At 43.0% G+C, this 27041-nt stretch overlaps 1 protein-coding gene across 1 annotated transcript; it reads left to right on the top strand.

Annotated features, from left to right (window-relative positions):
• Positions 1-1031: 1031 nt before the first annotated feature.
• On the top strand, positions 1032-26646 carry SERINC3 (serine incorporator 3). Its single transcript, XM_033186487.1, has 10 exons — positions 1032-1233; positions 8826-8987; positions 9869-10062; positions 12428-12507; positions 13807-13944; positions 16904-17073; positions 19242-19332; positions 20155-20335; positions 22830-23057; positions 23696-26646. The coding sequence occupies exons 1-10, from the start codon at positions 1195-1197 to the stop codon at positions 23832-23834; spliced, it is 1422 nt and encodes a 473-aa protein (XP_033042378.1). The 5' UTR covers positions 1032-1194; the 3' UTR covers positions 23835-26646.
• Positions 26647-27041: the final 395 nt, after the last annotated feature.

The following is a 27041-nucleotide window of genomic DNA, read 5'->3' as shown; positions in this document are numbered from 1 at the left end:
GGACAGAGGGGCTTTTCATGAATTTCCCTTATCAGACTAAAGGCTGATAATCCAGAAGGAATTCAATGACAAATCCCCTTCCAGAGAGTTTTATCAATCAGGGAAGATTAATACACCACAGAAGAAGAGATTGAAATGTGACACCTCATCGTCCAGACATCATCGTTTGCCACGTTCCAACTAAACTATTATACATGTAAGTAAATAATGTTTTCATTTTCTTCTGTAAGTGAACTCTCAAATTTGACATGTGTTTTGAAAGGAATATTTACATCACGGGTTAAATGGGAAATCAGCATTGCTTGGTAGAAATGAAAAGGTTACTGCAAACACACACCTCAAAACAAAACAATATTTTTAAGCTGCAGGCATGGTTGCCTGTTTGAGAGATTTGGAAAATGAAGCCATTACTGCGTTAAAAAGGGAGATAAACATTAGAAAAATGTTAAATACCATACTGGCCTCAAACCACTAGCCTGTTGGTTTGAAATGCGACGTTCTCACTCTGCTGTTTAATATCGCTTAAGGTCCTGTTCATGCACCCTTCGAGCCTTTCATTTTTCTCAAATGGGGTGCATCCCACATTTTAGGAAACGATTCCCATCGTTTTTTGGTTAATTTGGACTCATCCTTTAGTTTGCAGATTAAAAAATAAATCCTTCAGAGAAGTCTTCCAAGACTACTGCCCAACTAAATTACTTTCCCCTTACAATACTAGGCACTAAATACACCTTTATTGAAAGCCTATTCCCCCATACTGCTTCATCGTATTCATTACATTGGGGCATGGTGTCAGATCTCCTCTTAACTAGAGAATAAATTCTGAGCGTAGATACCGTGCCTCTCTCTACACTTCTGTAACCTCCAGATCTTTGCACAATGAATACAAATTATGTGAGGAATGACACCTTCCCAGTTCCTGCAACCCCAGGATGGTTTAGCCCCGCCTTCCCCCTCAGCCAATGACAGGCGCACCCTCAGCCAATGACAGCCCCCACCCCCCCACTCCCCCACCCCGGTCGCGCCGGTCGCGGACGGTGGGCGGGGCCACGCCGTGACGTATCCGTGCGCCGGTGGAGGGCCAAGTTTCCGGCTTGAGAAATCGTCGCGTTTCTGGGGAGACGCCTCAGCTGGCACTTACCACCGCATTAGATAGCAGCCTCAGGACCGGCCACCTCCATCACTGGCGTCACCATGGGGGCTGTGCTGGGTGTCTTCTCCCTCGCCAGCTGGGTGAGTTCGGGGTCCCGAGTCCTCGCTGGACCTGCGGTTTGTGGGAAAAGGCCTCAAACCCAGACCTGCACGGGCCTTGGCTCCAGAGGCCCTCGGGATGTCAGGAGGCCCTGGGCTACAGCGAGTGTCTGGGGCCCCAGACCCAAATCCGCCATACCCTTAGGTCGGGATCAGGCGGCTCGCCCTCTGGGTTCCTCGGGAAACGGAGGAGGTCGGCCACCATTGTTTACAATTCGGATGGCTCCGCCCTGCGAGCCTTCCTGACTGTAGATGCCTCCGGAGCTGGAGTGGGACCAAGGAATGAGCGCTCCCAGCGCGGAAGCTCCGGTTCCTGCCGAAGCACCTCTTAAGGTGCGGTCGTTAAATTCTGGGTGGCTCAAGTAACATTTTTATCCCCTATCACGGGATTTGCCAAAACTGCAGAGTATGTGGCAAAGCTGGGATTTTAGCGGAGGCTTGCCTGCAGTTCTGGTGCAAGGGAAAGAAGGCCTTAGATTGTTATTCAAAATTGGAAACCAGGGCCTTAATATTTTGGGACTGCTATAAGTCATTTATCCGAGGATAATCACCCCAGCATTCCTCTCTTCGAGAACGATTGTGACAGTGAAGTGAGTAAATGGGTTTAATCACCTAGTAAACTGTAAACATTTTAAAGAGAAAATTTTAGGGCCTATAAAAGAATATGCTGAGTTCCCTCATTTACCCGCTTCAGAGTAGCGTGGTTCCTTGATTCCTCATTGTCCAGCTGATGTAATTGACCAAGTGTGTAGAAAAAGCACACTCAGTTTTCTCCTGCTCCACTCACAACACACTTGATACGAGATATGTGGTGTGTGGGGATTTTCCCCCAAACATCAGGCAAACATTCAGCTCTGCAGGGGATGCCAGCTTGGTGCCCTACAAGTTAATTCCGAAGCTCTCTACTTGGAGATAGGATCAAATCACCCAAGTTGAGGGCTCAGTCTCGCAAGACTGTGCCCACTTTCTGTGTCAATGGCGAGCCTCAGGTTGTTTTACCTGTGCTTTTGACCGGCCACCTATAAATCAGAGTTTCCATGACCTCCCTCCTTGGCTTTGATTAATTTGGTCACAGAACTCAAGGCAACATGTTTACTGGCTTATTATAAAACTATTTTATTTTGTGTATTTATGTATTTTTAATTTTAGATTCAGAGGGTACATATGCAGTTTTGTTACAGGGGTATATTGCCTTATCCTGAGGTTTGGGCTTCTAATGATTCCGTTGCTCAAGCCGTGAACACAGTATCCAATAGGTAGTTTTTCAACCCCTGCCCCTCCCCCCCTTCCCCGCTCTTGGAATCTCTAGTGTTTATTGTTGCCATCTTTGTGTCTGTGTTCCCAGTGTTTAGCTCCCACTTGTAAGCGAGAATATGCTGTATTTGGTTTTCTGTTTCTGTATTAATTCACTTGGGATAGTGGCCTCCAGCTACATCTTTGTTACTGCAAATGACATGATTTTCTTCTTTTTTATGGCAACTATTAATGTATTTTTAAAGATACAGATGAAGTGGTATGTAAGACAAGGTATAGGGGAAGGGGTCTGGAGCTTCCATGCTCTGTCTGGGGCAGTGGCACCATCTTGGCTCTCTTCAACCTCTGCCTCCTGGGTTCAAGCGATTCTCATGTCTCAGCCTTCCAAGTAGCCAGGATTATAGGTGTGGGCCACCACGCCCAGCTAATTTTTGTGTTTTTGGTAGAGACGGGATTTCACTATGTTGGCCAGGCTGGTCTCGAACTCCTGGGGTGTGAGCCACCATGCCCAGCCAAAAGTTCTTCTGAACTTTGTCCTTTTGGGCTTTTATGCAGTCTTCATTATGTAGTCAGCATTCATTGAATCGTTGGCTTTTGGTGACTGGCCTAACCTTCGGCCTCTCCTCCTTGGAGGTTCACGGGTGAGACTGAAAAATCCTAACCTCCTCCTATGACCCTCCCCCATCATGATGCTTACCTAGGGACTGCCAGTCACCAGTCATCTCATTAGCTTACAAAAAGACACTGGTTATTCCAAGGATTTTAGAAATTGTATGCCAGGAAATGGGAACCAAACGTACATATATTTCACAGTATTACACCAGGGATTCTATTTCAGCTCTTTCTACTTTTTTTTTTTTTTTTGAGGGGGACAGTTTTGCTCTGTCACCCAGGCTGGAGTGCAGTGGTTCAGTCATAGCTCATTGCAGCCTTGAACTCCTGGATTCAAGTGATCCTCCCACCTCTGCCTCCCCAGTAGCTGGGACTACAGGTGTGTGACACCATGCCTGGCTTCATTCCACTATTTCTTAGGAACAGAATGTATTTTAGAGTTGTTGGTCCTAAATCAAAAGAGTGTTTCATTTTTAAGGGCTTTCTTGAGAGCAGTGGTTTTCTAATTTTTCTGACCTTGACCTAAAGAAAGATTGTACATAGTTGATCTGAAGCACCCATATGGAGACAAAGGTTTATGAAATAATCCCATACCATCTACTGTACAATTTCCCTTTTATCTTCTATCACATTAGAAAATCCTGGTGAGTTGAGGGCCGGGCTTGGTGGCTCATGCCTGTAATCCCAGCACTTTGGGAGGCCGAGGTGGGTGGATCACAAGGTCAAGAGATCCAGACCATCATGGCCAACATGCTGAAACCCTGTCTCTACTAAAAATATAAAAATTAGCTGGGCGCATGGTGGTACACGCCTGTAGTCCCAGTTACTCAGGAGGCAGAGGCAGGAGAATCGCTTGAACCGGGGAGGATAAGGTTAACAATGAGCTGAGATCACGCCACTGCACTCCAGCCTGGTAACAGAATGAGACTCCATCTCAAAAAAAAAAAATCCTGGTGAGTTGATTTTTACAATCAACTAGTGGTTCAAAATCACTATTTACAACATACATTCTTTAAAAATATAGTTACGGGCCGGGCGCGGTGGCTCAAGCCTGTAATCCCAGCACTTTGGGAGGCCGAGACGGGTGGATCGTGAGGTCAGGAGATCGAGACCATCCTGGCTAACACGGCGAAACCCCGTCTCTACTAAAAAATAGAAAAAACTAGCCGGGCGAGATGGCGGGCGCCTGTAGTCCCAGCTACTCAGGAGGCTGAGGCAGGAGAATGGCGTAAACCCGGGAGGCGGAGCTTGCAGTGAGCTGAGATCCGGCCACTGCACTCCAGCCTGGGCGACTGCGAGACTCCGTCTCAAAAAAAAAAAAAAAAAATATATATATATAGTTACGAAGGTCATTAGTTAAGGAGTGAATTGTTAATTTGAAACATTTTTTTCTGTCATAATAACTTGAAATGCATTTTGGCTTTGATTGAAAGCTAAGATTTGAATTGATGCCATCCAGGCATTTCTATTTATATGGTGCCTTTATGTTTCATTAATCCCTTTTATTCAATAGAAACAGTAAGGAGTTCTATATACCAGAGAGTGGAATGAGTAAGGGAAAGAATAATAAAGAGTGAAATCAGAAAGGTAGAGAGCAAAATCATGTTGATACCCATTATATGGTCTTGTAGGTTTTTAAGGACTTTGGCTTTTACTATTAAGTTATATGGGAATCTATTACAGAGTTTGAAAAAAGGAATGATATGATCTGGGCCTGTGTTTTGACAAGGCGGATTATCGTTGCTGTGTGGAGAATAGATGGTAGAAAAGTAAGGGTAAAGCAATGTAGGCAGGGAAAAATCTTCCTCCAACCTTTTGGGTTCTGTTTCTAGGGCTTGTGAATTTAACTGACAAAACAGATTATTTAGAGGAACAAGAGTTTATGCATGCAAGACATGTTCACACAGGAGTGCTCAGTAATAGTAACTCAAAGGGGGTGGTTAGAACTTGAGGCTTTCTTTTTTTTTTTTTTTCCTTTTTGAGACCAAGTTTCACTCTTGTTGCCCAGGCTGGAATGCAGTGGTGGGATCTCAGCTCACTGCAGTCTCTACGTCCCAGGTTCAAGCGATTCTCCTGCCTCAGCCTCCCAAGTAACTGGAATTACAGGCATGTGCCACCACGCCCAGCTAATTTAGTATTTTTAGTAGAGATGAGGTTTCTCCATGTTGGTCAGGCTGGTCTTGAACTCCCGACCTCAGGTGATCTGCCCGCCTCAGCTTCCTAAAGTGCTGGGATTACAGGTGTGAGCCACTGTATCCGGCCAAGGCTTTCTAATTTAGTAGGAAAAAGGAAGCTGAGAAAGGCTTCTATGAGAAGAACAAATAGGTTTCCTTAGGAAAGACAGGTTTGTTTTTAGGAGAATAGGAAACAAGAAAGGTTGTGGTAGTACTTGTTTATGCAGGTATGGCAGGTCTTTCGAGCTTCTTCATGGCCTTAAAACTTCCCTGGAGAGGGACTTTATGGCAGCCTCATTTCCCAGAAGTTGCTGCTTTTAGTCAGACAAGAGAAGCTCCCAGAAGGCTTTTTTTTTTTTCTTCTGCATCTGTTGAAGCTCAGATGCCTTCAGCTTAAAATAATCTTTATAACAACTCAGAGGTTTTTTTTTTTGAGACTGAGTCTCACTCTGTTGCCCAGACTGGAGTGCAGTGGCGCGCCATCTTGGCTCACTGCAACCTCTGCTTACAGGGTTCAAGTGATTCTCCTGCCTCAGCCTCCCTAGTAGCTGGGATTACAGGCATGCGCCACCACGTTGGGTTAATATTTTGCGTTTTTAGTAGAGATGGGATTTCACTGTGTTGGCCTGGCAGGTCTTGAACTCTTGACCTCAGGTGATCTGCCTGCCTTGGCTTCCCAAAGTGCTAGGATTACAGACGTGAGCCACTGTACTGGCCAACTCAGAGCTTCTGAATGGATCCCTACAGCTGTGAGATGGGAACTTTTGAACTTAATCCAGATGAGAGATAAGAGTTGTGGCTTGGACAAGGGTGATAGCTAAGGATGCTGTGAAAATGGTCAGATTCTGGATATATTTTAAGGATAGAGCTGATGTACTGACAAATTGGATGAGGATTTTGGGAAAAGGGAAGGCATTCAGGATGACTCCAGGTTTTGGGCCCAAGCAACAGGAAGAATAGAGTTGTCATTTACTGAAATGGGAAAATGACATAACATATAGTAGGACAGATTTGTCGCATAGATATTTGCTGAGTACCTGCTATGTAAAGCTACAAAAGATGTAACATTGTAAAGATAGTCTCCCCTTCGAGATATTTACATTCTTAAGACAACTATAGGTAAGTTAAGTTTATTAGTTTGCCAGGGCTTCATAACAAAGTACCACAGACTGGGTGGCTTAAACCCAGTGATTTCTTATCTCTGAATTCTAAAGGCTGGAAGTCTGGGATGAAGGTGTCAGCAGGGTTGGTTACTTCTAAGGCTGATGAGAGAGAATCTGTATTATCCCTCTCCCCTAGCTTTTTTTTTTTTTGGTTTGCTGGCAGTCTTTGTCCAATTTTCCCCTTTTTAGAAGGACACAGTCATATTGGAATAGCTGCTCACTGTACTCCATATAACCTTATCTTAACTTACTACATCTGCAATGACCAAGTAAGGATACGTTCTGAGGTATTGGGGATTAGGACTTCAACGTAAGAATTTGTGGAGGACATGCCTCTGCATTGTTTGGCCTATACTGTAGTTAAGAATTGGATGGAGACAGACTGGCCGGTCAATTTCCCATTGCTATTGCAATTACAAATAATAATGGCTACCACAATATATTGAGCCTGATATATATGTCAGGCATTATACTAGGTGCTTCATATTCCTGACATCATCTCATTCTTTACTCAGTAACCATGTTTGAGTAGGTAGTATTATGCTCGTTTTTACAGATGAGAAAACTGAACTTTTTTAGAATGAATGTTAGCACCTTGCTGCAGACCACACAAAATTATCATAAAGTGCACACAAGATGGCATCTATAAAAAATGAAGATTATTCCTGGGACCATATTTTAAGACCAGAGTTATCCATTGTTTACATCTGCTAATTCTGAATTAGCCTGTCCTTGTAGTATGACTTGATAATGTCACCCCTCAGAGCAATTTTTTTTTTCAGGCAGTTTCCTAATCAAGTGTAGTGACTCAAATTATATCCTCTTAGCTGGGCATGGTGGTGCTTGCTTGTACTCAGGAGGCTGAGGCCAGAGGATTGCTTGAGCCCAGGAGTTTGATGCCGCAGTGAGCTATGATCACATAACTGTACTCCAGGTTGGGCAACAGAGTGACACCTTGTGTCTTTAAAACAAAACAAAACGAAACAAAGCCTGGGTGCAGTGGCTCATGCCTGTAATCCCAGCACTTTGGGAGGCTGAGGCGGGCGGATCACTTGAGGTCAGGAGATTGAGACCAGCCTGGCCAACATGGTGAAACCCCGTCACTACATAAAAATTAGCCAGGCATGGTGGCACGTGTATGTAATCCCTGTAATCCCAGCTACTGGGGAGGCTGAGGTAGGAGAATTGCTTGAACCCAGGAGGGTGAGGTTGCAGTGAGCTGAAATGGTGTTACTGCACTCCAGCCTGGGTGACAGAGTGTGACCCTGTCTCAAAAAAGAAAGAAATAAAATTATATCTTCTCTCATGTAGTGTGGTCATTAACAGATTTTAGCAGACGAAAGATCTAGGTTACTCTTTTTTTTTTTTTTGAGACGGAGTCTTGCTCTGTCGCCCAGGCTGGAGTACAGTGGCCTGATCTCAGCTCACTGCAAGCTCCGCCTCCCCGGTTTACGCCATTCTCCTGCCTCAGCCTCCTGAGTAGCTGGGACTACAGGCGCCCGCCACCTCGCCCGGCTAGTTTTTTGTGTTTTTTAGTAGAGACGGGGTTTCACCGTGTTAGCCAGGATGGTCTCGATCTCCTGACCTCGTGATCCGCCCGTCTCGGCCTCCCAAAGTGCTGGGATTACAGGCGTGAGCCACCGCGCCCGGCCAGGTTACTCTTTTTTTTGAGACGGAGTCTCAGTCTGTCGCCCAGGCTGGAATGCAGTGGCACAATTCTGCTCTCAGAATTTAATTAACACTTATTGAGCTGTTAATGTGTTTCAGGTAGTGTTGAGGTGCTCATTTAATACAGCAGTCTGAGGGAGGAAAATTCTATCATTGAGTTCGTTTTACAGATGGTGAAATGGGGTTAGAGTACGTAACTTGCTGGGGTAAAAAGTGGCAGAAATAATATTTACTCCGAGCCCATACTTTTTTATTTTTTTATTTTTTTGAGACGGAGTCTCACTGTGTCGCCCAGGCTGGAGTGCAGTGGCGCAATCTCGGCTCACTGCAAGCTCCGCCTCCGGGGTTCATGCCATTCTCCTGCCTCAGCTGCCTGAGTAGGTGAGACAGGTGCCCGCTACCACACCCAGCTAATTTTTTTTTGTCTTTTTTAGTAGAGATGGGGTTTCACCTTGTTAGCCAGGATGGTCTCAGTCTCCTGACCTCGTAATCCACCCGCCTTGGCCTCCCAAAGTGTTGGGATTACAGGCGTTAGCTGCCGCACCCGGCCCAGAGCCCATACTTTTAACCACTTCCTCCCAGCCATGATTCTGTCAGTTAAAACTGTAAGGCCTGATTTGCCTCGCTTTCTCTTCTTTGACATCTGTGTTATAAAGGAGTCTACTGAACGCGGTCTCAGGTGACCATGGTGTGCTTCTTCCAGGTTCCATGCCTCTGCAGCGGTGCCTCATGTTTGCTGTGTAGTTGCTGTCCTAACAGTAAGAATTCCACGTTGACTCGCCTCATTTATGCTTTCATTCTCCTCCTGAGCGCTGTCGTATCCTATATCATGCAGAGAAAAGAGATGGAAACGTACCTGAAGAAGGTAAGAAGTAACAATGCCCTTAATGTATTGGTTATTTTTATTTTTATGTTTTGCAAAATTCTAGTTTAATTCTTCATTGTTAATCAAGTTCATTGTAATTTGGAGATTTTTTACTTATACGGGGTATGGTCAGAACACAGAAATATGAGGACATTAGTCCTTTTCCGGAAATACAGAATGAAGATCTTTAGGCTCCAATCGAGCAACTGAGAGAAAATATTAAAAGAGTGCCTCCAAAACATTTTCTTTCCTTATGTGTTAAAGGTTGAAGCATCTAAACTGGACTAGTTCTTCACCTCTGGAAGGACTCAGTGGTAGCTGGAAAATCTGACGGGAAAGTGGCACACAGCCTCTTCAGCCTAAAAGAGCAAAGAAGAGAGAGCATATTTTTGTGAAACAAAGTCTCACTCTGTTGCCCAGGCTGGAGTGCAGTGACAGGATCTTGGCTCACTGCAACCTCCGCCTCCTGGGTTCAAGCAGTTCTCTTGCCTCAGCCTCCCAAGTAGCTGGGATTATAGGCATGCACTACCATGCCTAGCTAATTTTTTGTATTTTTAGTAGAGACGGGGTTTCACCATGCTGGCCAGGGTGGTCTTGAACTCCTGACCTCATGATCCAACCACCTCAGCCTCCCAAAGTACTGGGATTACAGGCGTAAGCCACTGTGCCCAGCCGAGCGAGCATTTACATTTTTAAAATACAAGTTATTTATACTGTTTGGTAACAAGATTGTAAATGCATCGGAAGACAGAGAAAAATTCCATAGTCAGTCTCGCAGTTGTTGAAGTAGTTAATTTTCTAAATCCAGTCTTTCCTGTGATGGGGTAGAGTCTCTGTCTAAATATAAATATTCTGATAACACTGAAATTGCTTTTTTCCAGATTCCTGGATTTTGTGAAGGGGGATTTAAAATCCATGAGGCTGATATAAATGCAGATAAAGATTGTGATGTGCTGGTTGGTTATAAAGCTGTGTATCGGATCAGCTTTGCCATGGCCATCTTTTTCTTTGTCTTTTCTCTGCTCATGTTGAAAGTAAAAACAAGTAAAGATCCCCGAGCAGCAGTACACAATGGGTATGTTACATTTATGATTAACTGGTTACATTATGGTGTGGCTCTTCCTTCCCTTCAGCAGTTAATATTGCCATTCTGATGGAATCAATGGAATATGTAAATGAGTGACTCAGATATATTTCTGGTCTTTTATGCATGTTAATTTTTTTTTTTTTTTTTTTGAGACGGAGTCTTGCTCTGCCACCCAGGCTGGAGTGCAGTGGCCGGATCTCAGCTCACTGCAAGCTCCGCCTCCCGGGTTTATGCCATTCTCCTGCCTCAGCCTCCCGAGTAGCTGGGACTACAGGCGCCCGCCTCGTCGCCCGGCTAGTTTTTTGTATTTTTAAGTAGAGACAGGGTTTCACCGTATTAGCCAGGATGGTCTCGATCTCCTGACCTCGTGATCCGCCCGTCTCGGCCTCCCAAAGTGCTGGGATTACAGGCTTGAGCCACCGCGCCCGGCCGCATGTTAAATTTTTAAATGTCATTTTCAGATTGCTGTAAAGTGGAGGGGATAGGGAGTCTTTTTTTTTTTTTTTTTTTTTTTTTGAGGCGGAGTCTCGCTCTGTTGCCCGGACTGGAGTGCAGTGGCCGGATCTCAGCTCACTGCAAGCTCCCCCTCCCGGGTTTACGCCATTCTCCAGCCTCAGCCTCCGAGTAGCTGGGACTACAGGCGCCCGCCATCTCGCCCGGCTAGTTTTTTGTATTTTTAGTAGAGACGGGGTTTCACCGTGTTAGCCAGGATGGTCTCGATCTCCTGACCTCGCGATCCGCCCGTCTCGGCCTCCCAAAGTGCTGGGATTACAGGCTTGAGCCACCGCGCCCGGCCGGGAGTCTTGTCTTTTTATTTTCTTCTATTAAATTCCTTTGCTTTATGTTCTTTTTTTTTTTTTTTTTTTTTTTGAGACGGAGTCTCGCTCTGTCGCCCAGGCTGGAGTGCAGTGGCCGGATCTCAGCTCACTGCAAGCTCCGCCTCCCGGGTTTACGCCATTCTCCTGCCTCAGCCTCCCAAGTAGCTGGGACTACAGGCACCCGCCACCTCGCCCGGCTAGTTTTTTGTATTTTTTAGTAGAGACGGGGTTTCACCGTATTAGCCAGGATGGTCTCGATCTCCTGACCTCGTGATCCACCCGTCTCGGCCTCCCAAAGTGCTGGGATTACAGGCTTGAGCCACCGCGCCCGGCCTGCTTTATGTTCTTAGATTCTTGTTGAACACTTGTTAAAATAGTTGAAGCACTATGCTAGATACTACATAGACACACACTTTCTTTTTTCTGTTGTTTAAAGATAAACATGTACCTGATAAAGTTAAACAGTGTACAAGAAGTCAGTGACTATATATGTGCTACTGATTTACATATTCTATTGCTTCTGACTCCTGACCACCTTTTACCTATGTTTCCAATTGTCTCCCTTTTTTTTGTTATTGTTTTGTTTTTGTTTTTGGAGATGGAGTTTCACTCTTGTCACCCAGGCTGGAGATCTCGGCTCACTGCAACCTCCCCTTCCCAGGTTCAAGTGATTCTCCTGCCTCAGCCTCCCTAGTAGCTGGGATTATAGGCACCTGCCACCATACCTGGCTAATTTTTGTATTTTTAGTAGAGATGGGGTTTCACCGTGTTGGCCAGGCTGGTCTAGAACTCCAGACCTGAGGTGATCCGCCCGCCTTTGCCTCCTGAAGTGCTGGGCTTACAGGCGTGAGCCACCGTGCCCAGCCATATTTCTAATTCTCAAAGACTGAATGGCGTTTTGTAAATTTAATATGTATTATAATCCCCTTTTTACAGATGCAGTAACTGAATTGCAGAGAGGTTAATAAATTGCCTGAGACCTGTTAACCAGTTGGAGGTTGGAGCTAAGATTGAAACTTAGGTCTGTCTAGCTCCAAAGCCTGGTTCTTTCCACTCTGCCATACAAGGCAGTCACAAAAGATCATGAACTGAAAATCAGGTGCCAGTGATGAGCTGTGTCATTGTGGGCAAGGTATCTGCGCCCTGTATTGTAAACAGAGGATTTGTGATTACTTTTCATTCAGACCTTACAGTTAATGGCTCTGTGTGTACCTAGCACTGTTATTTTAGAACTCCCAGAATGCTAGAAAAATGCCTACCTTTAAGTGGTAAAAGTAGGGAGACTCTAAATTTTCAGTTTTCTCTGGTAATAAATGTGAGTGATTTATCCTCTGTGCTAATGTTGTCCTTTAATTGTGTGAAATATTAAATGAATTAGCCTATTAAATGAGTAGTCAAATGAAGAAAATAGTCTAGACAGTCATGTTGGGGAAAAAGCTATTAAGCTATTATTTTTGCATTTCAGAAATGAATTTTTCTCAGTATAAGAGTGAAAAAATTTAGCATTTCATAAATGCATTTTTATATTTTAATAGGTTTTGGTTCTTCAAAATTGCTGCCCTTATTGGAATCATGGTTGGATCTTTCTACATCCCTGGGGGCTATTTCAGCTCAGGTAGGGTTCACCTTTGAGGGGGTTGATTTTAAACTATATAAACTTTATAGATGATTGAGTTAAAGCTACATTTTAGGCCGGGCACGGTGGCTCACGCCTGTAAGCTCAGCACTTTGGGAGGCCAAGGTGGGCGGATCACCTGAGGTCAGGAGTTTGAGACCAACCTGGCCAATGTGGTGAAGCCCTGTCTCTACTAAAAATACAAAAATTAGCCAGGCATGATGGTGCACACCCGTAATTCCAGGTACTCAGGAGACTGAGGCAGCAAAATTGCTTGAACCTGGGAGGCAGAGGTTGCAGTGTGCCAATAGCGTGCTACTGCACTCCAGCCTGGGTGAAGATCAAAACTCTGTCTCAAAAAAAAAAAAGAAAAAAGAAAGAAACCTACATTTTAATTACTGTTTTTGCAGAACTGACAATTAAATGAGATGGTATCCAATTAATAGGACTTAGTATCTGCAACTCTCTCTCTCTCTCTCTCTCTCTCTATATATATATATATTTTTAGACAGAGTCTCTCACTCTTGTCTCTCAGGCTGGAGTGCAGTTGCATGATCTCAGCTCACTGCAACCTCCGCCTCCTGGATTCAAGCAGTTCTCTGCCTCAGTCTCCCAAGTAGCTGGGATTACAGGCACCCACTACCACGCCCAGCTAATTTTTGTATTTTAGGTAGAGACAGGATTTCACCATCTTGGCCAGGCTGGTCTTGAACTCCTGACCTCGTGATCCACTTGCCTCAGCCTCCTGAAGTGCTGGGATTACAGGTGTCAGCCACCTACTCATTATTAATATGTGGCCGCTACTCATTATTAATATGTGGTTTTGAGGTCAGGAGGCATTCACTGCACCTCTCAGGTTTTCTGGAACCATATGTTAATCTTTTGGCAATATCTTAATAGTTTGTGTTCTCACTTGATGAGCTAATCAGAGAGCCTGTCAAAATACGGACTTAGAACTCTTGTGCTCCCGTATCTGTCTTAACCTACTTTCTTAGCATGGCATCAGGTGACATCTTTAGATTTCTACTATGATTTTCCCACCTCTAAAAGAAAAGACTTACAGTGTCATTTGGAACTCAGGTCCCAGGCTCCCCTTGGCACAAGCTAAAATGTGTTTTAAAAGGTCTGAAAACCAGTAGAATGCTTTTAAGAATCCTTTGAGTTTGGAATCTTGCTGTACTGCTAGAGACAGAATGTCTACCACCTCTCTCTTGTTTTAATTGAAATCCTTTCAGAATGTTGGATCTTCTGAAATGTTACTCTATGGTAGAGAATAACTTGTTCTCTTGGTTCTTGTAGTCTGGTTTGTTGCTGGCATGATAGGGGCCGCCCTCTTCATCCTTATTCAGCTGGTGCTGTTGGTAGACTTTGCTCATTCTTGGAATGAATCATGGGTAAATCGAATGGAAGAAGGAAACCCAAGGTTGTGGTATGCCGGTAGGTATCTCTACTCACCTATGTTAGCCATACTGCTACATTAAGCAGGGTGTACAATAAAAATCATGATTATAGTCCCAGCAGCTATAGTCCTTAGCAACAGAGTCCAAGATAGGAGAATGGCTTGAATCCAGGAGTTCAAGACCAGCCTAGGCAGCATATTGAGACTCCATCTTTACATTAGAAAAAAAAAAAATTGCCAGGCATGGTGGCATACACCTATAGTCCTAGCTACTCAGAAGGCTAAGGCAGGAGAATCTCTGGAGCCCAGGGGTTCAGGGCTGCGGTAAGCTGTCATCACACCGTTGTACTCCAGCCTGGGTGGCAGAGCAAGACCCTGTCTCAAAATAATAATAAAATTAAATAAAAGGAAAAAAATCTATAATTTCCTGAATTTGGCTCTGAATTATATGCATCACTGGAAGAAAGTAGCACAGATAATATAAATCGTTGGGTTTTCCCAATTTATTTATTTTGAGAGTCATAATGTAATTCCATGTGTTTAGATAAGGAAAAACAATTATATTTAGTGACTTTAGTTCTGGTTTTGATAACTTTGTTTCCATGGAGAGGAAACTCAGATGGGTTCAACATATGGGACAGCTGCCCACCTACTTTAGGCAGATAGGAGTGAGTAGTCCTTATGGCCTTATTCAGAAAGGGACCCCACACCTGCTATGAGAAACTTTCTGGTGGAAAAGGGGCACTTACAATTTCTAGACTGAGTAGGATTTAACAGTAGCTTGCGAATGTATTTTGGCTCTGGTAGAGCGCTAACTACCTCGTGATACACATTGCACACATTTCTGATTATTTCCTTAGGACAAATTCCCAGAAATAGAAGAGTCAAAGTGTATGAATATTTTAAAATGCTTTCAGTACATACTATCGAATTGCCCAGTTTTATTTTCATTTGATTTGGTTTTAAAAAATATTTACATATATTTTTTAAAAATACTATGTTTACCATAAAGACAAATGATAGAACTTTATAACTTTATAAAGACTAAAACATGCAAATCTCCACCTATCTGCAACCCATTTTCCTTTCCAGATGTAGCCACTCTTGTGAACCTTTATGTATTTATGCATTCACCTTGCTTTTGTATTTAAATGTAAACAGGATTGTACTGTATATTGTTCCATGACTTGCTCTTTTCATTTCCTACATGATGAATATCCTTTCTTACCAGCGAGTGTAGGTATGTCTTACTCATTTAACCTGCATTCAAGCTCCTGGCATGGAGTTTACTGTAAGCTGCATGGTATTCCATTCCATACAATTCCATGGCATTCCATGACAGAGTATACGTAATTCATTTAACCTTTACCCTAGTGTTGGTCATTTAAATTGTTTGTAATGACAATTTTATTTTTATCTATTTTTTTCTTTTCTTTTCTCTCTCTTTCTTTCTCTCTCTCTCTCTCTTTTCTTTTCTTTTTTTTCTTTCTTTCGAGATTGGGTCTCTCACCCTGTGACCCAGGCTTGGAGTACAGTGGCACAATCATGGCTTACTGCAACCTCTGCCTTCCTGGCTCAAGCCGTCCTCCATCTCAGCCTCCCAGGTAGCTGGGACTACAGGTGCACACCACCATACCCACACTACCATGCCCACACCACCATGACCAGCTAATTTTTGTGTTTTTTGTAGAGACAAGGTTTCGCCATGTTGCCCGGAACTCCTGGACTCAATCGATCCACCTGCCTTGCCCTCCCAAAGTGTTAGGATTACAAGCGTGAGCCACTATGCCCAGCTGTTATTTTCTTTAATTCATTTTGGATCATACAACTCTAGAAGAATTTAATGAGTTGCAAATTGGTCATACTTTATAATAAGTGTAGAAAAATCTTGTATATTCAGATGGGAAAACATTAAGAAGTGTGCTAATAACTTAATGTACATCATTTAATTTTAGACATGCAAAATTCATTGAGATAAGTAGAAACTAGTTGTCTTACATCTGGGCTTTGACTTGAATACAAGTTAACTGAGCTTATCATTCTTGCAGTTGGTCTGAGTGTACTGTATGTGCTGTTTCATGTTTTCTAATTTTCAGAGCTACACAGCTAATTGTTTGTTGTTTGAGATGGGGTTTTGCTCTGTTGTCCAAGCTGGAGTGCAGTGGCACCACCTCGACTCACTGCATCCTCTATGTCCTGGGCTCAAGCAATCTCCTTGCCTCAGCTTCCCAGGTAGCTGGGGCTACAACCTCATGCCACTAGGCCTGGCTGATTGTTGTTTTTTTTGTAGAGACAGAATTTTTTCATGTTGCCAGGGTTGATCTGGAACTCAGACTCAATCAATCCACCCACCTTGGCCTCCCAAAGTGCTGGGATTGCAGGCATGAGCCACCATGCTCAGCCAACACAGCTGATTGTTGATTATCAGTGTGAATTGAAAGGACCCACTACTTTAGATATTAAAAAATAGCAAATGAGCCACTTTTCCAGTTCAGGGATGTAGTCTTATTGTTCGTGATGGGAAATAGATTTAGATAGCCAATGACTGTAGAGGAAAAAACTGTCATAAAAAAATACCTGTGTGTCTATTCTGTTTTCCTCTAACACCATCCTGGCATGGAGCTTGCTGTGAACTGGGTCATTTTGAGGGTGTAGGGATCATTTAGGTTCCTAAGAAAAGCTCACAATGCACATTAATTAATATACAGGTAGCAGTTCACTCTAGCTGGAGTGATCAAATGTCTGGTAATCAACCCATGAAATCAAATTAGGTAATTCAGGAAGTGGATTCAGTTGCTTGGTGGATTTTGGAATTTAACATCAAGTTAATTGAATACAATGTTAATACTTTAACCTTGAGGCCTTTGTAATTTTACTGTAATTTACCACAGAAAAGTGAAATAATGTCTCCTCGTTTTTATATGGAGTGGAAGAAAATTGGCCTTCATTATTAGTTTATTATAGTTGAATCATTCATATTGGTTTCCTTTTCTCCAGCTTTACTGTCTTTCACAAGCGCCTTTTATATCCTGTCAATCATCTGTGTTGGGCTGCTCTATACATACTACACCAAACCAGATGGCTGCACAGAAAACAAGTTCTTCATCAGTATTAACCTGATCCTTTGCGTTGTGGCTTCTATTATATCGATCCACCCAAAAATTCAGGTATGATCGTTTACTACTACTTCCTCCTGTGAAAGGTTTTTAATTCTAAGCTTAAAATCTAGGTACCCTTTCTTATGAATTTATGTCTAAGTTTATCCACTTGAACATTTTTCCATATTATAAAATCTTCATAATTATAGCTTAAGTAAACAGTATACTATTTCATGCCTATATCATAATTAAATGAATTTCACAATCATTAAAAAAAATTTTTTTGGGCCGGGCGCGGTGGCTCAAGCCTGTAATCCCAGCACTTTGGGAGGCCGAGACGGGCGGATCACGAGGTCAGGAGATCAAGACCATCCTGGCTAACACGGTGAAACCCTGTCTCTACTAAAAAAATACAAAAAACTAGCCGGGCGAGGTGGCGGGCGCCTGTAGTCCCAGCTACTCGGGAGGCTGAGGCAGGAGAATGGCGTAAACCCGGGAGGCGGAGCTTGCAGTGAGCTGAGATCCGGCCACTGCACTCCAGCCCGGGCGACAGAGCGAGACTCCGTCTCACTCTGTTGCCCGGGCTGGAGTGCAGTGGCATGATCTCAGCTCACTGCAACCTCTGCCTCAGACTCCTGAGTAGCTGGGATTACAGGCACCCACCACCACACCTAGCCAATTTTTGTATTTTTAGTAGAGATAGGGTTTCACCATCTTGGCCAGGCTAAACTCTTGACTTCGTGATCCACCCGCCTCCTTGGTCTCCCAAGGTGCTGGGATTACAGGCATGAACCACCACGCCTGGCCAGGAATGAGTCTTGTTTTTTGTTGTTTTTTGAGATGAAGTCTCACTCTTGTCCCCTAGGCTGGAGTGCAATGGTGCAATCTTGGCTCACTGCAACCTCCGCCTCCCGGGTTCAAGTGATTCTCCTGCCTCGGCCCCACGAGTAGCTGGGATTATAGGCGCCTGCCACCATGCCTGGCTAATTTTTGTGTTTTTAGTTGAGATGGGGTTTTACCATGTTGGCCAGGCTGGTCTCAAACTCCTGACCTCAGGTGATCCACCCATCTCAGCCTCCCAAAGTGCTGGAATTACAGGCATGAGCCACCGCACGCGGCTGGGAATGATTCTTATGAGTCATTAGCTAAGATATTTTAGGGGAATTAAACTGGGAAAAATAATTGATTTTAATATTTCAAAATAAAACTCATGCTCTTGAGTTTTAAATATCAGAGTTTAGGCTGCGTGTGGTGACTTAACTCTGGTAATCCCAGCACTTTGGAAGGCCAAGGCGGGTGGATCACTTGAGGTCAGGAGTTTGAGATCAGCCTGACCAACATGGTGAAACGTTGTTTCTACTAAAAATACAAAATTAGCCAGGCATGGGGGTGCATGCCTATAATCCAGGCTACTTGGGAGGCTGGGGGGCAGGAGAATAGCCTGAACCCTGGAGGCAGAGGTTGCAGTGAGCTGAGATTGTGCCATTGCACTCCAGCCTGGGCAACAAGAGCAAAACTCCGACTGGGCGCCATGGCTTATGCCTGTAATCCCAGCACTTTGGGAGGCTGAGGTGGGCAGATCATCTGAGGTCAGGAGTTCGAGACCAGTCTGGCCAACATGATGAAACCCCGTCTCTACTAAAAGTACAAAAATTAGCCGGGCATGGTGGCGGCCACCTGTAATCCCAGCTACTCAGGAGGCTGAGGCAAGGAGAAGCTTGAACCCGGGAGGAAGTTGCAGTGAGCCGAGATCATACCACTGCACTCCAGCTTGAGTGACGAGCAAGACTCCGTCTCAGAAAAAAAAAAAAATTTTTTTTTAATTCGTGGAGTTATAGATATGAAATATGAAAATTCTATCTAGACATCACCTTTCCTTTTAAAAGTGAGAAAACAAGTCTCAAAGAAGTGATAGGTCTAACCCAACTACTAATTCGTTGCAAAGCTGATCTTCGATCTTTTCACTACAAGGGAGTAGAAAATCAAAGGCCTTGTGTGATGAACAGGAATTTCTAGGATCATGAAATGCCTTGAGAACCAGTAGTACTTGCTTTGTCTTTCTGTATTCTTTGGCGAGCTAACTGAACTGAAAGGTTACTTGTCACCTTTCAACTCTCGAGAAGAATCCGAAAGTTCTCAGTTACTGATAGTTGAATGAATCCCAGAGAAGTATACTGCATTTTGGAAAGTCAGCCCTTGGCAGTCCCTCTGCCACTGTTTTCCTTTTGATTCCATAGGAACACCAGCCTCGCTCCGGCCTCTTGCAGTCCTCTCTCATCACCCTCTACACTATGTACCTCACCTGGTCAGCCATGTCCAATGAACCTGGTAAGGGAACGTCAATAACACATTTTTTTGATAAAATGAAAGTAGGAAATCAGCCCTTACATAGGTGGTATAAAAACTAGAGCTAGAGCAAATGTGAAACAAGCAAACAAAACTTAAACGTACAGTGTTCACTGTAGGTTTGTAGGTATTTACCTTTCACGTTTTAGTCCCCACATCTATTCATAGCTATTTATAACTGACAGCCTAAAGGGTCAGAGTCCTTCAGATGGTCTAGGCTTTACCTAACCTAGGCTGAGTCAAACTAGTTAAGAGCTCTGGTCAAGGGCAGGCTTGTTTTGGCCCTTTGTTTTGACTAAATTGTAGTTTGATGTCACGGGCTCTAGAAAAAACAGCTGTGGGAAATCTCATTTTATAGTTATTGTAGGATTGTTTCTCAGGAGGATATTCTGTGGGCTTCTTTTAAAGGAAAACGATAAATGCAGACCCCCCCCTCCACCAATGATAACTTATTTTTTGTTCTTGAGTAACTATGTAAAAACCAAAATAGAGATAAACTTCTGTGCTTAAAACCTTGGCACTCTTTTAAAGAATTAAAAAGATTTGTCAGTCAAACTACAAAACCAATAAAATCAATAATGATGTTTATGGAATTTGACAGATTTGTTGTTCTTTTCTTTTTTTCCTAATTCTAAGTCATTGATTGTGACCAAATATGTTACTGACTGCTAAGTTTCAGATTTTTTAAGTAAAGCATTCCAATGTTTCACATCATGACTGAATGATATGTAAGGAACTCCTCAAGTCCTGTCTTGGAACAAGATGAGCTGTAACCAAGGATAATAAAAATTTTCTCACTTTCAGATCGTTCCTGCAACCCCAGCCTGATGAGCTTTATTACACGCATAACTGCACCAACACTGGCTCCAGGAAATTCAACTGCTGTGGTCCCTACCCCTACTCCACCATCAAAGAATGGGTCTTTACTGGATTCAGATAATTTTATTGGACTGTTTGTCTTTGTTCTCTGCCTTTTGTATTCTAGGTAAGTTAAAAGGTAGTTAGAACAAGATTTTCATGGAGGTTGATAATAAAGTGAAGAAACTGTTTTTGCTTTCAAAAAGCAGCATAAGAAATTAAAAAACTTCACTACCTTTAATGAAAAATTCTTTACTTGCTTCAGTTACAGAGCTGTGTACATATATATATTTTTTGAGACAGTGTCTTGCTGTCACCTAGGCTAGAGTACAGTGGCATGATCTCAGCTCATTGCAATCTCCACCTCCTGGGTTCAAGCGATTCTTCTGCCTCAGGCTCCCGAGTCGCTGGGATTACAGGCACCTGCCACTATGCCTGGCTAATTTTTGTATTTTTAGTAGAGACAGGGTTTCACCATGTTGGCTAAGCTGGTCTCAAACTCCTGACCTCAGGTGATCCTCCTGCCTCGGCCTCCCAAAGTGTTGGGATTACAGGTGTGAGCCACCATGCCCAGCCTGTAGTAAGTTTTGAAATTAGGAAATATGAGTCCTCCAAATTTGTTCTTTTTCAAAATTGTTTTGGCAGTTATGGGTCCTTTGCATTCCCACCTGAATTTCAGGATCAGCTTGTTGATTTCTGCAAAAAAAATGTAGTTTGGATTTTTATGGGGAGTACTGTCATCTCAGCAATATTAAGGCTTCCAGTCTGTGACCATGAAGATAACTTACTGAAGTCTTCTTTACTTAAATCATTTATTTAGGTTTTTAATTTCTTTCAGTGGTTTATAGTTAGTTATTAGTATACAAATCTTAAACTTATTTTGTTTTTAAGCATTTTATTCTAAATTCCAAGTATTTTATTCTTTTTGATGGTATTATAAATGAATATATGTTTTCTTAGCTTAACTTTTGGGTTGTTTATTGCTAGTGTATAAAGATATGATTGGTGACCAGGCACGGTGGCTCATGCCTATATTCCCAACACGTTAGGAAGCTGAGGTGGGAGGATCACTTGAGTCCAGGAGTTTGAGACCAGCCAGAGCAAGATAGTAAGACCCTGTCTCTATAAAAATTGGCCAGGTGTGGTGGTGCAATCTGTAGTCCCAGCTACTTGGGAGGTGAGGTGGGAGGACCAACTGAGCCCAGGAGGTTAAGGCTGCAGTGAGCCGTGATTGCACTACTGCAGTCCACCTGGGTGATAGAGTGAGCCCTCATCTCAAAAAGAAAGAAATACAATTGATTTGTGTGTGTGTGTGTGTGTGTGTTTTAAAGAGAAGTCTTGCTCTATCACCCAGGCTGAAATGCAGTGGTGTGATCATAGCTCACTACAGCCTCAAGCTCCTGGTTTCAAGTGATCCTCCCACCTCAGCTTCCTGATTAGCTAAAACTACGGGCACACACCATCATGCCCAGCTAATTTTTAATCTTTTTAGAAACAGTCTTGCTATTGTGCACTGGCCAGTCTTGAGCTCCTGTCCTCTAGTGATCCTCCCACCTCAGCCTCTCAAGTAGTTGGGATTACAGGCGTGAGCCACCACACCCAGTCCTGATTTCTGTATATTGATCTTGTATCCTGCAACTTTGGTAAACTTATTTATTGGTTCTAATAGTTTGCATGTGTATGTATTCCATAGGATTTCCTATATACAAGAGGTAATCTACAGATAGAGATAGTTTTACTTCTTTTCTAATCTGGATACCGTTTATCTCTTTTTCTTGCTCTGGCTAAAACTTTACTACATTGTTGGATAGAAATGGTGAGAGTAGGATCCTTGTCTTGTTCCTGACCTCAGGGGAAAAGTTTTTAGTCTTACACTGTTAAGTATGATGTTAGCTCTGGGTTTTTCCTTTATTCCTTTTGTCAGTTTGAGGCAGTTCTACTTTGGCTGTTTTATCATGGAAAGGTATTGGATTTTGTCAGATGTTTTTTCTGTGTCTATTGAAACGATCATGTAATTTTTGTCCTTTATTTGTATTTTCATTTTTGTTCAGTCGTTTAACAACTTTTAGTGAACATCTGTAGTGCTAGAAATACATAGACTAAGGTCATTGTTAAGGCATTCTTTGAATAAATAGCAAGGAAGACAGGAGTGGTAAGTGCAGTGACAGAAGGAAGCCTAGGAAGCTGTGGGAAGTCGGAGGAGTGTCTTGTATAACGTAGCCAGTGAGGGGTGATGTCAGGGAAGGCCTTCCAGAGGACATGACAGCAAGTCAGAGAAGTGAAGGATGAGTAAGTTAGCTTTGGAAGGAGGTTGGCGCATGGTACATTCCAATCATAGAAGCAGCACTTGTGAAGTCACGGAAACAGACACTGAGAGCATAGTGTATTTTATGAAACTCCTAAGTAAGCAATTAAGCCATCATATCAAGTAGTAACTGATGACAGTGCCATTAATCTTATGATGACAGGTGGCAGTTCAGAACTTTAAGCAGGATCTTCAGAAAGCTTTCAGTCTCCAAAGTAGGAACAGCTCAGCAGTAAGTGTCTTGTATATAAGCCAGTGGCAGCAGTTCATTATCATAGCCCCTTTCTGATTTGTATTCCTTGGGATCACTTTCCAGCATCCGCACTTCCACTAATAGCCAAGTAGACAAGCTGACCCTGTCAGGGAGTGACAGCGTCATCCTTGGTGATACAACTACCAATGGTGCCAGTGATGAAGAAGATGGACAGCCTCGACGGGCTGTGGACAACGAGAAAGAGGGAGTGCAGTATAGCTACTCCTTATTCCACCTCATGCTCTGCTTGGCTTCCTTGTACATCATGATGACCCTGACTAGCTGGTACAGGTAGGAGACACAGACAAAACAGACGGAAGATTATAAAACCCCTGGATGGCCTATAAAATCTCATCCATTGTCCTGATCTCAGAACCTTTGCTCTTACTCATATTATGAAGTTGGGTTAAATACTCTTGACTTTATCCCCTCTAGCATTTAAAACCCATTGGAATTCTTTGCAGTGCAAATCGCTGGGAGCTCTTACAGAGTTGAGTTAATTGGGAGAGAAAATCATGACATAAAGCAATCTGACCCATCTTTGTTCACTAATTTTCTGTGCATAGAGATGGCCATGTCAGAGCATTCTGGTTCAAGTAATAATGTATTAACAAAGGAAAGTTTCAGGGAGGCTATCTCAATCTAGACTTTTGCCAATAACTAGGAACATCTAAAGAACTTGGCCCTGATAGTCTTTCATGCTAGCAAGAAGAAAAGTCATTTGAAAGACAGAGTCAATGAGTTCTTTAGTTCTTGGTCATAACAACTAAAAATAGCAGCTTCCTCTGGTCCCCTCTACAACCCTACTGGGGGGTAGTGCCAGCCAAGTTTCACTGGAGAATTTCTTGGTCTTGGCTGGGGGGCTGCAGAAGGCTGACAGAAGTCAGGTAGACCGGTCTCTTCTACCTGACTCTCTCTTGTTTTCTTAGCCCTGACGCAAAGTTTCAGAGCATGACCAGCAAGTGGCCAGCTGTGTGGGTCAAGATCAGCTCCAGCTGGGTCTGCCTCCTGCTTTACGTCTGGACCCTTGTGGCTCCACTTGTCCTCACCAGTCGGGACTTCAGCTGAACCTCTGAGTGCCAAGGACACCACTGAAACTCACAAAGGTCTCCTTCACCGAAAACTCATATACCTTTTAAGTTTGCTTCAACTAAAATATTAAGTGAATGCTTTGCAAGTTTGACTGTATCCAGGTTTATGTCAGAAGATTGAATAATGCTTGATGCAGAATCTAAACTTCTCATTTATCTGTATATTTTGTTTACTTTTAAGGATATAGCACAAAGGGAACATTTTTTGTTTAAAGTGAACTACAGCTGTGCTGTGAAGAGAGTTCTTTATAAAGCCTGTACGTTCTTTCAACTTTGGTTTAAAATGTAAGATAGGAAAATGTTGGATATTTGAGGCCATGCTTAATATATTTATATTGCAGTATCCTTTAAAAGCAAAAAAAAAAAAGCATTTATATTACAGTTTTCCTCTATGAAAGTCCTTACTTATATGATACAAGCACTCTGTTTTGTGCTTAAACTCTTCAGAGGGGTAGCACCAAAGTTTTTGGGGAAGGATTGTATATGTGGGTCCCTTCCCTAGAAGAATGGTTGCTGATTCCCTAGAAGAATGGCTACTGCTTCTACATCTTGAGTTTTTTAATTTACTTTTTGTACACTGTAGTATTGATACTGCTTGATTCAAGTCTGGTGCTTTGCCAGATGTATTAATTCCAATAAATGCTTTGTGAGTTTGGTTAAAATGAAGATTCACTTGGGAAAACACTGCAGCTTTAGTTTGTGTAATTATCTTGTTATGAGTATGTAAAAGTAAAATGCATGTTAATTAATTATATTTGCACTACGAAGGTATTTGGTTAAAAAAGAAAGAGTTTTAAGATTTTAATGCCCTTTCTTTCAACAACTTTTATGAGTTTGCAGCCATTCTTTATTTTCTGGATAGCCAGGTTTTATCAGACGTCTAGTCTGGATGCTCTTATTCCTTCTAAAAATTACGGTCTGGTTAGTGAGCAAAGTCTTGAATTTATTCAAAAGTTGTCCTAAATATCTTCTCTAGGTGAGACACTTGGTAGATGAGAGACAGGGAAGGCATTGTCAAGAAACATTTTCATGAGAGGTGGTATGCAAAAAGGTAGAGTAAAAGAGCTTTCAACAAAGATTTACTGTCTGTTCTGCACTAGACCCTGTAGGTTTTGGGGCACAGTGTTAAACATGATAGAGGCTCTGCCATCTTGGACTTTAATAGCTTAGAGAAGACAGCAAATGAGCTGACAGGTGGTTATAATATGGCAAATTAGTGCTGTGGTTTAGGAATCGGAGAGAACTCAAAGGAGAGGTATTTGGTGTAATGGTAGGCTTTCTGGGGAAAGTGGTATTTAAGCCAAGAACTCTTAGAAGTTAGCTGAGAGAGAGATGGGAAAATGAGATGACGTTTCTGGAGTACATAAAACTGCATGTTAAAGGCAGGAAGATGAGAAAAAAAGTTCAGTAAAGCTGGAATGGGGAAATGTAGTCAGGGACTGAATTATAAAGGCCTTTATCAACCTCAGTAAAGAGTTTGGACCTTATGTTGAGGGCGGCTGAAAACATATAGTGTCGTGAACAAATTTTATCTTCAGTCACTTGGGATGATATATAGAGAATGGATTTAGAGAGATGAGACCAGGAGCAGTCCATATGAGATGTGAAATAGAAAAGTGGAATAATGGGGAGAAAATGACAAATGAGGGCTACTTAGCAATTAGATTTTTTTTTTTTTTGAGACAGTCTCACTCTGTCACCCAGGCTGGAGTGCAGTGGCCCGATCTCGGCTCACTGCAAGCTCCGCCTCCCGGGTTCATGCCATTCTCCCACCTCAGCCTCCCTAGTATCTGGGACTACAGGCACCCGCCACCACACCCGACTAATTTTTTTGTATTTTTAGTAGAGATGGGGTTTCACCGTGTTAGTCAGGATGGTCTTGATCTCCTGACCTTGTGATCCACCCGCCTCGGCCTCCCAAAGTGCTGGGATTACAGGCGTGAGCCACTGCACCTGGCCAGCAATTAGAATTTAACACTGGCAGTTATGAGTAATATGAGGGAGAGATAGATTTCTGCGTGATTCTGGTTTAACCATCTGTGTGGATAGTGGTTCCGTTTATTCAGGTGGCAAACAGGAAGAACGCGTTTGAAGAAGAATGGAGGTAGGTGGTCTGTTAAGAATGGTTAAGAGGCTTGGGAGTCAGACTGCTTGGGTTTGCATCCCAGCTTTGCTGTTTTCTGGCTGTCAAATTAGTCAGCTAGTATTTGTTGAGTACATACTATGCTTTTATGACCGTGGGCAGCTGAGCCTCAGTATTGGTGCCCAGTATACAAGATTGTTAAAGAATAAAGTTATTTTGCAAAGTGTAACCCATTTTCAGCACTGACAGTAGCTGCTGATCTCATTATGGGCTAAAATAAGACAATATTCAAAGGTCAGAGATGTTTAGCCAGAATCTGATGGAGGCTGGATTTCAGATGTTGTTACAGAATTAAACAGAGGAACACAGAGGGGACAAGCTCAGTTAGGGTGGGGGGAGGGTAGGGAAGCAGGACTTGATATAAATTATTGGAATCATTGTCTTTTAAACCAGTGGTTTATGTCAGGGTGTAGCATTTCGAGGGATTTGAGGGATAGATTGGGACATGTAGCCCCTTATTTTGCCGGTGTCAAGCAGACACCCCGCTTTTCTTTACAGTAGCGGGGTCAGCTTAAGTGCTCTAAAGTTCCTAAACTTCCAAACATTACAGTGCCCCATCCCCTGCCTTAATGTGATTCAAAATACAGTGTGAAACTGTAAAATCAATGTAACAAAGTCCAATAAAGTTTTTATTTTTTTCTCATGATGATAACTTTGACATTAATTTGAAGTAACAAATGCCCTTTAAAAGCTGGGAGGCAGTGTCCCTGCTTTGCTTGGTCCTACCTTAAGAAGTAATGAAGTCTGCCTGTTAGTAGGAAACACAGTAGTTTAATCAAGACTCAAGTGAATATACATGTGAGTGCTGAATTATACACAAGCATAAGTAAGCCAGCATTCTGAGTAAGGCCAGGATCATCATTTAAAGCAGGGGAGTATTTTGAGTCATCTGATCTCAGGGTGGCATCTCATTCCAGATGAGTACCTTTGTGTTTCATCACTATGAAAGGGCTTGCCTAGCCTTGGGGAATGCGGGTTGGGGCCCTGGCTTTCACATCAGAGACCTGCTCTAGGAACTCATCAAAGGCAATAGCAGTGGCT

Source organism: Trachypithecus francoisi, unplaced genomic scaffold, assembly GCF_009764315.1.
Source record: "Trachypithecus francoisi isolate TF-2019V2 unplaced genomic scaffold, Tfra_2.0 Lachesis_group21, whole genome shotgun sequence".
NCBI classification, from domain to species: domain Eukaryota; kingdom Metazoa; phylum Chordata; class Mammalia; order Primates; family Cercopithecidae; genus Trachypithecus; species Trachypithecus francoisi.
The sequence above is the reverse complement of the archived record's forward strand: the minus strand, read 5'-3'. Positions and strand labels throughout refer to the sequence as shown.